Here is a 13,256-nt window from a genome sequence, read left to right as displayed (position 1 = left end):
CCACAAGGGTGTCCAAAGCAATAAACGGCAGGAAAGGAAGGCGCCCGTCTGGAAGCTATTGAAAAGTTATGTTCTCTGCTCAGGCCTGTTGCGTGGAGTCCAGGCACATGGTTCTCGGGCCTCACCGCCCTTATGGCAGAGAGACCAGGAGGGACACCTGGAGACAAAGGGCCCTGGGGCAGGGGCTAGGGAGCTGGGCTTGATGGCAGCTTCGTGGCTATCAGGCGGGACCAGGCTGGGGTGGGAGGTGGGAGGGGTAGCCAGGCCCATCACACCTGTCTGGGTGCTCTGGGGGGATAGGTAGGGGCCGGACCCCCGCTGGGATGCCCTGGGAGGAGGGGAGCAGGTGCAGGGAGTGGGGGGGGCGGGGGGTGTGGAAATCCAGGTCGGAGACCTGCCTGCAGAGAGGTCTCTTAGATGGCTCTCCTTGGCCAGGGGGTGAGCCCAGGGGTTACACTGAGCGCAGAGGGTAAAGCACAGTCGGTGGGAGTGCTCTCCCTGCCACTGCCGCTTCCGTCTCACTCCTAAAAGGATGTCGGGTGGATGGCTGATTCATTTCTCAGCGGTAGGTCTGCTTTCCCTCCCCTCCATCCGAAATGCATCCGGTTGGCACCCCTCAAACACTGAGTCCCTTCTACATCAAAGCAAAACAGAATAAGCAGGACAAACAGACCCGAAGCGATCTGAGGGATACGAAACTCAAACTCGCATGCAAGGAAGACGAGTGCACCCTCGCTCTGTGTGACGTTGGCTCCCCTCCCGTCAGCGGTGGGGGACACTGCCAACAGGCGGGGGGGGGGGGGTAGGCCTACGGCTCCCAGTTGGGAGCAGGGGCGCCAAAAGCTACGGAGGAAAAATGAACCGCTCTGCACTCCCATGGCACGATCCTGACCTGACGCCACAACGCTGTGCTTTCTCACACCGCAGCATCTCTGGCCTGGCTGGGGACGCAAACACCTGCACACGCAAACGGCTAGAACGCTCTGTCCTGTTCCCTCAGCTCCCACAAACAGAACAAACCCTTCAGACAGAGCCGGGTGGCCTGGGTGTCGTTTATTGACAGCAGTTGACACGCGTTTGCTTTCTTCCCAAGGTCGCCTCCTTCAAAGCGCAGGCCTGGAGCCGTCTGGAAGGGCAGTCTGTGAACGAGGGGGCCGAAAGCACGGGACGCATGTCCTTGGCAGGCTCGTTCAGCCCCGGCTGGACTCTCCATCGGGGGTTCTGAGACACCGGGGTGGGGGTGGACGGGAAGTCCGCTCACTCACTGTCCAAGCCCATCCCAGCTGCAGGGCCCTGGGGGGCTGGGGGGCTGCGAATCAGGCCCACCCACCGTCAGAGCGGCAGATTCTTCGATCCGTGCCCCGCTGCTCACACCTGCTTCCGCCAGCCCTGCAGTTCAGGAGACTCATTCTTAGAAGAGACAGAGGACTTCCTCGCTGACCCTGCCCCGCACCTCTCCGGCTGGGTCGGTGCAGAAACTGCCGGAAAACAGACACCTGTGCTCTCGGTCCAGCCGCGTGTGCCATTGCCCCCACATCTTGAATGAGGGGCAGGCTGGAGGCTCCACATGTCTCCAGGCCGACCACTGTGCACCCCTGCCCCTTTCTTCTGCCAAATCTCTGGTGCCCTGGGCTGCATAGGCACTTGACAATTTGGGGTGGGGGGAGGTGGTTGAAAAAGTGGGCGGAAATGGGAAGAAGGAAAAAGCTTCGTCTGGTTATGAGAGATCTGAAGTGATTCCATTTTATTTCCTTCACTTTAAGCCAATCATGAAATTTCACAGTGATTTCTGGGGCAGGGGCAGAAGGACAGCGGGGCTGGGCCCGAGGCGGCCTCACTGGGGCAGCTGCAGGAGCACCGACTGGCCGGCCGGCAGGTACGTGATGTTCCGGGAGCGCGACAGCTGGTAGGCGATGTCCTCCGCGGCCTCCAGCTTGCGCAGCTCAATGAGGCCGTCGCCCGCAGTGGCGAGCGAGTCGGCGATCAGCTCGGCTGCCTTGGAGTCGCCCTCGGCGGAGATGATGGCCGCCTTCTTCTGCTGCTCGGCCTGAGAGAGGGGGGTGGGGGGGAGACCAGGACCACAGCTGAGAGCGCGGCCTCGGGAGGCCCCGGCGAGGCCCCGGCGAGGCCCCCTCCCCAGCTCTGGAAGGAACTCTGGGGATCTCCGTCCTCCCCCTCCTCCTCCAGGTGGGGCCAATAAGCAGGTCCACTCAATCCTCTTTCTGCAACGCAGCGCCCCCTCTCAGGGCTGCAGGGCTCTATTTCTGTTGGCTGCCTAAGTATCTGTCTTATTTCAAAATTCTCATGGACTGTCAACAGTAAGCCAGCCCAGCCAGCGAGCTCTGAGCCAGGAGGGTCCAAGCCAGGGAAGACAGGAGAGCAAGAAAAAAAAAGGCAGAATCCATCCTCAGGCTCACCTTTCCCTCTAGCCCCAAGTCAAAGGGACTTGCATCAAACAAACCTGTTTGATGAGACAGAGCAGCTGGGGAGGAGGAGCAGCAGCAACGCAGGATGCTCCCTAGAGCCGCCCCCGAGCTAAGCTGGATCCTGACCAGGAGTCCAGGCAACAGAATGAGATCCCCTAGGCTCTCCCCACCCGTGTGGGACATCTATCCACAGTGCACAACCTGTCAGAGGTCACAGGAGGCGGGTACAGTGTCGCAAATGTTAAATGACCACCTAAGAATTCCCAGGCACAGTCTTAAACATCTTCTAGGCGCTGGAGATTAAAGGGGGGAGGGGAGCAACCAAGTCCTTGGCCACATGGAGTTTACATTGTCTAAAATGAGATGTTGGGGACACCTGGGTGACTCAGTCGGTTGAGCGTCTGGCTTCTGCTCAGGTCATGATCTCGCGGTTTGTGGGTTCGAGCCCCACATCGGGCTCTATGCTGACAGCTCAGAGCCTGGAGCCTGTCTTCGGATTCTGTGTCTCCCCCTCTCTCTTATCCTCCCCTGCTCACGCTCTCTCTCTCTCTCTCTCTCTCCAAACAAACAAAAAATCAAACATCACAAATAAATAAAAAAATCAAATGAGATGCTGGCCACTAATATGTCTCTCTTTACCTTCATTCCAAGGACTAAGGGTTCTCTGGATTAGGACTGACCCAAGAAAACCCGGCAGCAGGCAGAAGCAACGGCAAGGAATAAATACACCTCTGCCAGACCAGAAGACCAGGCTGCTATGTGAACAGATCACATCCCACTGCACTCTTCCCCATCTGGATGGATTTAAGTGTCCAAAAAAACTTCAGTGACAATAGTGCATCTGGCCCAACATTTGATCCTTTCTGCTGTCAGCTTTCACTGGCGTAACCACGGTTAAAAATGACCTCTCAGTGAAGTTGAAAATATCCAGGAGAAAACATTTTCTATTTGTAGGTGGAGTGTTTTTGATCTTCGGGGAAGTGGAAGAAAGATTACCCTTCGGTGATTTGGGAACAGAACTTCACATCCCCCCCCCCCCCCTAACCAGGCCCCCAAAGGCTCTGGAACCAATTGCAAGGAGTGCGGTTCCTTCAAACCCCTTCCGATGATCCCGGAAGAGGAGATGACAGCAGAGGAGTTTCCAGGCCACCCAGCAAACAGGGAGGCCAGGCGCGGGAGGCCCCCGCCATCTGGCGGAACGCTCACCTTCTCCACCACAAATCTGGCCCTCTCTGCTTCCTGCTGAGCCACCTGCTTGGCTTCCACCGCCTCTGTGAACTCCTTCCCGAAGGTCAGATGCGTCTAAGGGGAGAGAGGGAGCGCGAGATGAGGTGGCGGCCTTGCTCAGGCGGCGGCGATGCCAGGAGGCCCCCACGGCTGCTGGAAGGGGCCAGGAATGGCGCCAGCAGCTGGACGCCTCCATGAGGCCAGAACACCCTTCCACCTCCACATCCGTGTCCGAACCGAGCTCACCCCTCCCCCAAGCCTCGGCTGCCTCAACTTCCCCCCGCACGGCACTCAGTCACCCTTGGTGTGGAGATCTGAAGCAGAAAACCGCCCGGGGGCACCCGAAGGTACCCACTCGACTGACCCTCTCCCAAAGAGGGGAGACTGAGGGTTCTAGGACCCCCCCCACCTCCGACTAGGGCCCATCCTTTGATGGCCGGTTGCAGCCCCCAGAGAGGCCAGCTGGAAAACCGAGCCCCTGAGAACGAAGGAGGCAGCTGGTTCTCAGGGATTCAAGGGCGTGAGGCTGTGCGCTTATGGCTTCCCCATCCCCGCCTTTCTCCCGGCAGCCCCGCCGCCCAACAGGAAGAGGGTGAGAGACAGTGGGACACAAATCATGGTGTTCCCCATGTGTGAGTCCTTCTGGTAAAGGGTTTAAGAGGGAAGGCAGGTAAAGCCATTGCTTAGGGTGAGGGCTTACAACGGACTACACACAGACCTTCCCTAAGAACACGTACGACTGAGACTTGGCTAAGGCGACGGTCTGCAATGACAGCAGAAACAACGGGAACAGAGCTCAACTCTTAATGCTGAGACTAGAGCAACTTACTCATCCCACTTTTTATTAGACAGGAAGCAGTGATGGGAAGAATGGTATTGGTTTTGCTATCAAATTCTATTTGCTTCATCTTCCCCATCCTCTCAACCTCTGCTTTTGAAAAAAAAAAAGGAAAAACAGGGGTGCCTGGGTGGTTTAGTCGGTTAAGCGTTCGACTTTGGCTCAGGTCATGATCTCACAGTCCGTGGGTTCAAGTCCCGCATCAGGCTCTGTGCTGACAGTTCAGAGCCTGGAGCCTGCTTCATATTCTGTGTCTCCCTCTCTCTCTGCCCCTCCTCCACTCACTCTGTGTGTGTGTGTCTCTCTCTCTCTCAAAATAAAATAAAGACATAAAAATAAAAAAAAAAAGGGAAAAACAGGTGCCTGGGTGGCTCAGTCAGTTGAGTGTCTGACTTCGGCTCAGATCATGAACTTGTGGTTCATGAGTTTGAGCCCCATGTCGGGCTCTGTGTGGACAGCTTGGAGCCTGGAGCCTGCTTTGGATTCTGTGTCTCCCTTGCCCTCAGTTCCCCCCACCCCAATCACACACTGTCTCTCTCAATAATAAATACACATTTTTAAGAAATTTTTTTTAAAAAAAGGAAACTTCTTTCGAGACTAAACCCTAGCCCCACTGCCTTCCATAACCTGTAACCCTCCTCTCTCCTAAACCACAGCTGTTCTACTCTGCCGCTCCATGTCTGGACTCGTGTTCAAAGTCCGGGGAAGAAAATACAGTCCTAAGAAATGAAATGTGTAATTAAGGAAAGGAGTTTCTTTCCACGAGGGCCAGGTGAGGGCAGCAAATCCCCCCACGAAATCTAATTTTCTCACACCTCTTAGATATGGTTTCTTGCGGTCAGCCCACATTTCCCCAGAATGGAGTATGTGGTTACAGTCTAGCAAACTGCCAAGCTTCTCCTTAGGTTTTTTACTTAGCGTTTTCTCACAGCCAGGGGGTTTGGGTTAACACTGAGTGGGAGAGCCGGACGAATTGCCCGGGTTAGGGGAGCCAGAAGGCTGCAGGCTGGCATCCCGCCAGCAGAGGGAGCCCACAGGCCCTTCCAGCGGCCATAACCAATGCAAGGTGGAACGCGGTGCCCCAAGGTCAGTGCCGGGTGTCTGCGGAGCAGGACTGTTTAAACAGCTGCACAGATGCCGGGCGGGAAACGGTGCCTTTCCCTGGCGACGCACGGGAGAACGAACAGGAAACACTACCTCGCTGCCCGAGCAAATCACTCCAAATGGTTTTTCCCAGAGAATCTAGAAACACAACCCCTTCCCCTCACCCTCGTTGATCTGAAATGCTATCCTGCCTGTATTGCTTTCTGCCTGAGTTATGGTGCTTAGTGTCGTATAAATACACACGCTACTCAGTCTCAAGAGGATAGCTTACACCTCAGAGATGTCCCTTGCCCCCCACACCAGGCTTTGGGGGAACGGAACCATTCATTTACACTCGATCCCCTTTCACCGGGGGTTCCCAGAGCTCACCTCACTGAGCTTCGGACCCTAAACGTTAGGAAATTCCAAGGGGTCAGGTTGGGAGGTCTGCACTAAGGGAGAAAGACTGGCTGAGCCTTCTCTAGACCCACTAGGCCATTTCTTCCTGCATCCAGCAGGGTTAACAAGACGCTCACAATTTGGGAGGAGGGGAAAAAAAATCTCGTGGTTACGGTCCCTACCATCAGGTAGGGCTAGAAGTCAAAAGAAAAGTGTGTGTAGGGGCGCCTGGGTGGCTCAGTTGGTTAAGCGTCCGACTTTGGCTCAGGTCATGATCTCACGATTCGTGGGTTGGAGCCCCTCATCGGGCTCTGAACTGACAGTGCAGAACCTGCTTGGGATTCTCTCCCTCTCTCCCTCTCTGCCCCTTCCCGGCATCATGCTCTCTTGCAAAAATAAGCAAACTTGAAAAAAAAAAAAAAGAAAAGAAAAGAAAAGAAAAGAAAAAAAGAAAAAGAAAAAGAACAAGAACAAGAACAAGAACAAGAAAACTGTGCATGGAAGAGGGGAAGGAAAAGAACCCTCATCTGAAAACGGGCCCAAGGAGTCCGTCCCACGGTTGGGAGGTTGCCATGTTTTCAAGTCTTCCGTCTGGGCACGTGGAAGGCAGGACCTACTAGCATCCATCCGGAAATGGGGCCAAGCACCTGAAGGAGAACGGCAGCCCCTCCTCCACAGGCTCCGCAGGGGGCTTACCAAGGACACGTCATCCAGGATGAGCCCGAAGGTGGCCGCTCGCTCGGTGAGGTCATCGCTCACCTGTCTGGAGACCAGCTCTCTCTGCGTGATCAGCTCTCCAGCATCAAAGCGAGCCTGGCGGCGAGGAAGGCCAGAGGAGCCGGTCAGGACCACAAGCCACGCCCCTGCCCTCCCACCAGCGCGCACCTCCGGGTGCCTGTCCCTCTCTGGGGGACCGTCACTCACCACCACGGACTTGAGGATCTCCGTCGTGATGGACGGGAGCACCCGCTCGTCATAGTCCTCCCCGATGCTGGTGAAGATGCGGGGAAGCTGGCTGGCGACCGGCCGGAAGAGGATGCGCAGGGTGATGTTGACATTCTGTAGATCTTAGGGTAGGGGACAAAGGCTGGAGTTAAAGAGAAAAACCTTCTCAGGACCCTCCCACCCCAGATGCGCTACAATCTGTAAGTAAAATTGCTGATTTTAAGACCCTAGAGGCCAGGAGCCGCTGTGCCCACTTTCCCTGTTAGAGAACCCAGCAGCGCCCCGGGGTCAGGAAAGGTTCCTGGGGAGGACTGCTTTTCAGTGCGTCCTCAATGTCCTCTGGTAAAAGCACATCAGAGTACATGTCTAACAGGCAGCATCGAAGACAAGGGGAACGGGGCATGTCTTAAGAAAACAGGCTAGGGGCGCCTGGGTGGCTCAGTTGGTTAAGCAGCCGACTTCAGTTTAGGTCATGATCTCACAGTTCGTGGGTTGAAGCCCCGCGTCGGGCTCTGGTCTGACAGCTCAGAGCCTGGAGCCTGCTTCCGATTCTGTGTCTCCCCGCCTCTCTCTGCCCCTCCCCTGCTCATGCTCTGTCTCTCTCTTTCAAAAATAAATAAATGTTAAAAAAAAAAGAAAGTAAACAGGCCAATGCCAAGAATTTTAGTGTGAAGCCTTTCCAAGGCCGCGCTCAGGAGTCTGCCCCGCAGAGGTCATCACAGGTCCAGGGGACACGGTCCACTCTGGCCGGGCCGGCAGTCCCGCCCTGTTTACTCCCAGAGTGACCTCAGCCTTAGTCGATCTCAGTTTCTCTCCTTGTCTGTGAGAATGGGGGTGATCTCATCTGCCTTCTGGGAACACGAGCAGAAAGCGGAGGAGACGTTTAGATTTAACAGCTCGGGGTCAAAAGAATGGCAGATGTAAGGGGTTATCGGGCTCATCTGGAGCGTGCTTCTTGTTACCTGATCCAGGCAACGGAGGGGGGCGGAGAAGAGGGGGCACGACATTAAGGACAACTTCCCCTGACAGTGCAGGTCTGCCTGAGGCCAACGTGTGGCCACTGTGCTTGCGGTCGACAGGGACGCATGGGAAGGTTCTGAACCAGACACCCAGGGAAGTGGGAAATGCATGCACACTTGACTTCTGATCTCTGCAAGTTCCTGTCAACGGTTCTGGAGACGGGGAAGGAGTGCGTCCTTACTACAGGACGCAGAGAAAGCAAGCCCAAAGAAGTGGGAAGTTTAGAACTATGCCTTTAAGTTAAAAAATTTTATGTTGGAGCGCCTGGCTGGCTCAGTCGGTTGAGGGTCTGTCTTAGGCTCAGGTCATGATCCTGCTTTGGATTCTGTGTCTCCCCCGCTTCTCTCTCGGCCCCTCCTCCGCTCATGCTCTCTCTTGCTCTCAAAAAGAAATAAAACATCACAAAAAGTTTTAAAAAATTTTTATGTTTCTTGAGTAAAGCCCACGCCACTCTGATCTCCTCTTTTGTAGGACGCAAGCCAGACCCTGGAGCCGGGGGCTCCAGCCAGGCTGCAACATACCAAGTTCTCTGCGCGACACAAGTCTCTTGCTGGAGACACACGGCTCAAACTCCTGCCGGGAGCCTGCCCAGCCACCTGTGCGGGCGAGGTGTTCTCTGCTCTGCTCGCCTCCACCCACACCCTCGGCTCTAGGACTCGCCACGCTTACCGTTAACTGCCTGTCCACAAGTCCACGTCCTGAGCGACACTGAGCTCCCAGAGCTGCCCCCGCTTTAGTCATCTTTGAAATCTTTGAACCACCCCCTGCCCCGCGACCTGGCAGGGTCACAGGAAGCACACATCTGCCGGGAAAGAGTGCCGAAGGCCTCAAGCGCTCCGAGATTATAACCCCAAGAGCCACATGACCCTCGCCCCTTGCTGCGTAGAAATGCTCCCGCTGAGCTAGCACGTGCCGCCCCACTGACTGCCAGGGCACCTCTCTCTGTAGAATGGCGGGGGAACAGCGATGCCAATACATTCGGGGCTCACCGGAAACCCCAGGAGACTGACTGCCCTCAAGGAATCGGCCCCAGCCTGTAAGAGAAGAGTGTGAGGCCAGCCCTGCCGGGGACAGAGGCCTCGGAGAACAAGGCAAAGGGCAAGTTGGCTGCACACAGGGTGGCTGGAGGCTGGTTTACACAGTCACCTGGGGGAACAAGAACTGACCGGAAGGGATGACTGACGGAGCAGAGGCACTTCCGGTATTCTTTTAGACTGGAGCGCTACCTGACTCTTGAAACCGATCTTTGTGGATTTCCCTAAATCTGTACAGCTGTCCGTGTGCTTACTTTAAGTACATATTACCAGGAATCCATGTTTGAACTCTCCAGAATAACATACAAGGAATTGCTCATTAAGGGTCAGCCTCTTCCGGATCCTAGGGTAACCCTAACACGCGTTACTTTCTGTGACCCACAGGCACGACTCACCTTTGCTACCGGTGATGACGGGCACGTTGCGTGGCCGAGAGCGGCAATCGAAGATGATGGGTTTCTGTACCCAGGGGATGAGAAAGTGCGTCCCTTCTCCTACCACGACATCCTGCACCCCACGGAACCGGTCAAAGATGACAGCTCGGTGCCCGGCATCCACTAGGAAGGAAGGAGAGTGCCAAGTCAGAAAAATCCCTTCACCTTTGAACCAAAAAGGCGACCTCTGAAAGATCCTTGGTGCCTTCCGTTATTCATTAAGTCTCCCCTCTCCTGGCTCCGTCTTCCCCTCTTCCATCTCTAGAGGCTTCTAAAGAGCTCCATAGCTCAGCAATTCCTTCCCATCCCAGTGCCTTCCCAAGGACTCTGGTAATAGGATCTATTCCTCAGGGTCCTTTCTCCTTGAAACAACTGGCTAATTTTCTGATTAACCATCCCGCCCCCTTCAACACGTTTCTAGGAAATCACCTCCCTCAACTTCTTTCCAAAACTCACCAAGGGCTTCACCGTTCCCATGTTCCACCTGGTTCCAACTGTAGCCAGTGCTCCCCAGGAGCAGCACCTAATCTAGCCATGGAAACCCTAAAATCTGGAAGTTCCCACTCTTTCCAAGAGTATGGTTTCTCTCAGGTTTTAAGGACTTCTAGAGCTGTCCTTTTGACTCAGACAGAAATCAGTGATGGTGATTCCTATCTCGTTGTGCTCCCAAGATCAGAGCACAAACTATGCCATTAAAAAAAATTCTTTTTAATGTTTTATTTATTTTTGAGAGAGAGAGAGAGAGAGACAGTGCGAGCAGGGGAGGGTCAGAAAGAGAGGGAGACACAGAATCTGAAGCAGGCTCCAGGCTCTGAGCTAGCTGTCAGCACAGAGCCCGACGCGGGGCTCAAACCCACAAACCACAAGATCATGACCTGAGCTGAAGCCAGATGCTCAACCGACTGAGCCACCCAGCGCCCCAAAGCTATGCCATTTAAACCAGGCAAGCTTTCTCATCAGCTGCTCCGTGTCTCTGCCTCATGAGACTTCAGAGTTGCTCCCAAGATCTTTACTCTGAAGGTGACCCTCCTCTTTCCAGATAGTCACATACGAGGCAGGTCAACCTATCGCTGCTTTTGAATCATGAAAGTGAGAGAATGGCAGAGCTGGAGGGAGTCTTAGATATCAACCAGTTTTGTCCTATTGCTCGACCAATGAGGAAGCTGAGGCCCCGGGGAGGGGGAGGCGGCTCGCCTAAAGTCACACAGGACAGCAGACAGAAAGCCAGCGTGAGCCCCTGTCATGCTGTTAAAAGCTGGGCGATGCACCCCAAAGGTATTTTGTCTGGAATGACCCAACTGCAGCAGAGCAAGAGATGTGGGCTCCAGACAAGGTCACTGGAGGTCTAGGGTCCTTGTTGTTACTCCACACGGAGGCCGAAGGGGACACATGAGCTCCCCCTTTCAGGAGCCAGTGAGCCCCTGACATTCTGCAGCACCACGTCAAACCGACAGGAGAAACTGGAAATGTTTAACCAGCACGTAGTCTGGGAGGCTCTCTGTGAATTAAAGGCTCAGAGAGAACCTCTGGGCACAAGGGCAGAGGCTCTACGACAAGGCCACCATGCAGCGTGGGATGGAAGCAGGTGAGCCCACTTGGTCACATACATATTCACAGCTGAGAGCCGCCACCAGGAGTGTCACATGGGCCGTGCAGACCCACGGGGACCCCCCCCCTCCCCCCCGGCAAAGGGCGGCGATCCACTAGCCCTTGGTGCCTCACCGTTATACAAGGCAGAGTTCACCACTCCTCCCGCGACGGCCAAGGCCAGGCCGAACTTGCCGATGGACTCAAACACCTTGGCAGCCATGTCTCCTCCTGCTTGACCCACTCACACCTGCACGGGTCAAAACAAAACAAAACAACTTGATCCCCAAATCCTAAGAGAAAGCCCTCCCTGAGGCACCATATTCACTTCTCAAGTTGGTGATTTATTCCCCCGCTCTTAAGAGCTCTAGAAATCATGCACTGACACTTAAAATAAATAATTCCAGAGCTTGGAAAAGTGTAGTATCCATTCTTCTGCTTTAAAATTTTTTTCAGGGCACCTGGGTGGCTCAGTCGGTCAAGCGTCTGACTTCGGCTTAGGTCATGATCTCACGGTTCATGAGTTCGAGCCCCACATCGGGCTCTGTGCTGACAGCTAGCTCAGAGCCTGGGGCCTGCTTTAGATTCTGTATCTCCCTCTCTCTCTGACTCTTGCCTGCTCGAGCTGTCTCTCTCAAAAATAAGTAACATTTTAAAAAATCAAAAATTTAAAAAATAAACATTAAAAAAATCCCCCCCCCCAATTTGTTTCCATCTTTCCCTACCACTAAGGAAAAGGGGGCCAGAGCACTTGCTTCACTATTGGGAATGAGGCGTGGGCTTGATACCCAGAGGACTCAGCACTTGCACTAAACCACCCTCCCATTTCCTGGACAAGCAAGCCCCAAGCCAAAGGCTGTGGGTTGGCTCCGCGCAATTCTGGTTTCGAAAAGTAACTCAAAAAATGTGCTAAGTAGTGATTCCAACAGCAAAAGGAACAATACCAGCTAGCTTTTATACCAGGAGGCAATCTCCTAAGGGCAATTATTTAGTCCTCACACCAACCCCTATGAGGTAGGCTATTACAGATGAGGGAACTCAGGCACCCTGCAAGGTTACAGGAGGAGTCTAAGATCACACAACTATCTAGTGGTGGAACCAGGATTAGAACCTGGAGGTCTAATTCTAGCCGCCACAGCCCAACTCCTCACCATACTGCTTTGCCTCCTCGGATATTAGGAATGACCTCTTATTATGGAAGCAGGAGGTGGGCAACTTTCTGGGATCAAGACATCGGAACGCTCTCCATAGCTGCACCTCCAGGGAGAACCCTGGAAGAAGTGGGAGGGCAGAGCGGGGTGGGCGGGAGCCCGACGGACCTAACTAGAATCTACTCCTGCACTTAACTTTATATTTTTTTAATTTTTTGTTAATGTTTATTTATATTTGAGGGGAACGGAGGGGCAGAAAGAGAGGAAGACACAGAAGCAGGAGCAGGCTCCAGGATCTGGGCTGACAACACGGAGCCCCTGTAGGGCTCGAACCCACGAACCCCGAGATCATGACCTGAGATGAAGTCGGACATCCAACGGACTGAGCCACCCAGGCGCCCCAACCCTCCAATCCTGGTCCCGCACTTAACTTTTTAATGCCCCGCCCCAGCGTCCTCGTCCACATTGGTTTCAAATCCTCCCTCCCGCCCTCCAAGACCTCAGCTCCGGAGTCTTCCTTGATCGCTCCCCGCGCATTCCTATGTTCTTTTCTTGAGCCCAAGACACCCAATCCTGACCCCTCAGCCTTTCCATTTCTAATATAGCTTCTGGATTATTCCTCACTCCGCCTCCATACACACCTTCCTCACTCGACACAACCCCAGCTCGTCCGGGGTCACTCCCTCTTCCCTCCAACACGAGGTAGACCCATGCACGCACCCTACCCGCCCAAATTGGGAATGAGAATGCAGCGGGGCGCTGCAGAGACGCCCGGAACGCTGCCGGAGTCTCTCCCCTCCATGCTCACCTGCTTCCACTCTGACCTCCACATGAATTCCCCAGCCACACGCACCACGCACGCGCCGCGCAGCTCCTTCTCTTCCCCGCCCCCTTCTAAGATCCTGGCCTCCGATTGGTGGAGGAAGAGCGCTGTGCATTCTGGGAAGGGTGGCTTTCGGCCTTGCCCCTGGTTCCCCGGCTCCTCCCAAATGAACTACAATTCCCAAAAAGCCATTCCGTGTCTGGCCCGCGCTGAAAAGCCTTTCCTCTTTGGTGGTTAACACGAAGAGGATGTCGCAAAGCCTTTTGGGGGCTGTAGTTTCTTGGAGGGA

At 54.6% G+C, this 13,256-nt stretch overlaps 1 protein-coding gene across 1 annotated transcript; it reads right to left on the bottom strand.

The window, feature by feature from the left end:
* Nucleotides 1-1,033: 1,033 nt before the first annotated feature.
* On the bottom strand, nucleotides 1,034-13,031 carry PHB (prohibitin). The gene is made up of 7 exons (XM_029928330.1): nucleotides 12,953-13,031; nucleotides 11,129-11,243; nucleotides 9,368-9,529; nucleotides 6,898-7,040; nucleotides 6,670-6,786; nucleotides 3,633-3,728; nucleotides 1,034-2,047 (listed from the first exon to the last, which is right to left on the bottom strand). The coding sequence occupies exons 2-7, from the start codon at nucleotides 11,214-11,216 to the stop codon at nucleotides 1,835-1,837; spliced, it is 819 nt and encodes a 272-aa protein (XP_029784190.1). The 5' UTR covers nucleotides 11,217-11,243; nucleotides 12,953-13,031; the 3' UTR covers nucleotides 1,034-1,834.
* Between the last annotated feature and the right edge of the window lie 225 nt (nucleotides 13,032-13,256).

This window comes from Suricata suricatta, chromosome 17, assembly GCF_006229205.1.
Source record: "Suricata suricatta isolate VVHF042 chromosome 17, meerkat_22Aug2017_6uvM2_HiC, whole genome shotgun sequence".
Taxonomy (NCBI): Eukaryota; Metazoa; Chordata; class Mammalia; order Carnivora; family Herpestidae; genus Suricata; species Suricata suricatta.
The sequence above is the reverse complement of the archived record's forward strand: the minus strand, read 5'-3'. Positions and strand labels throughout refer to the sequence as shown.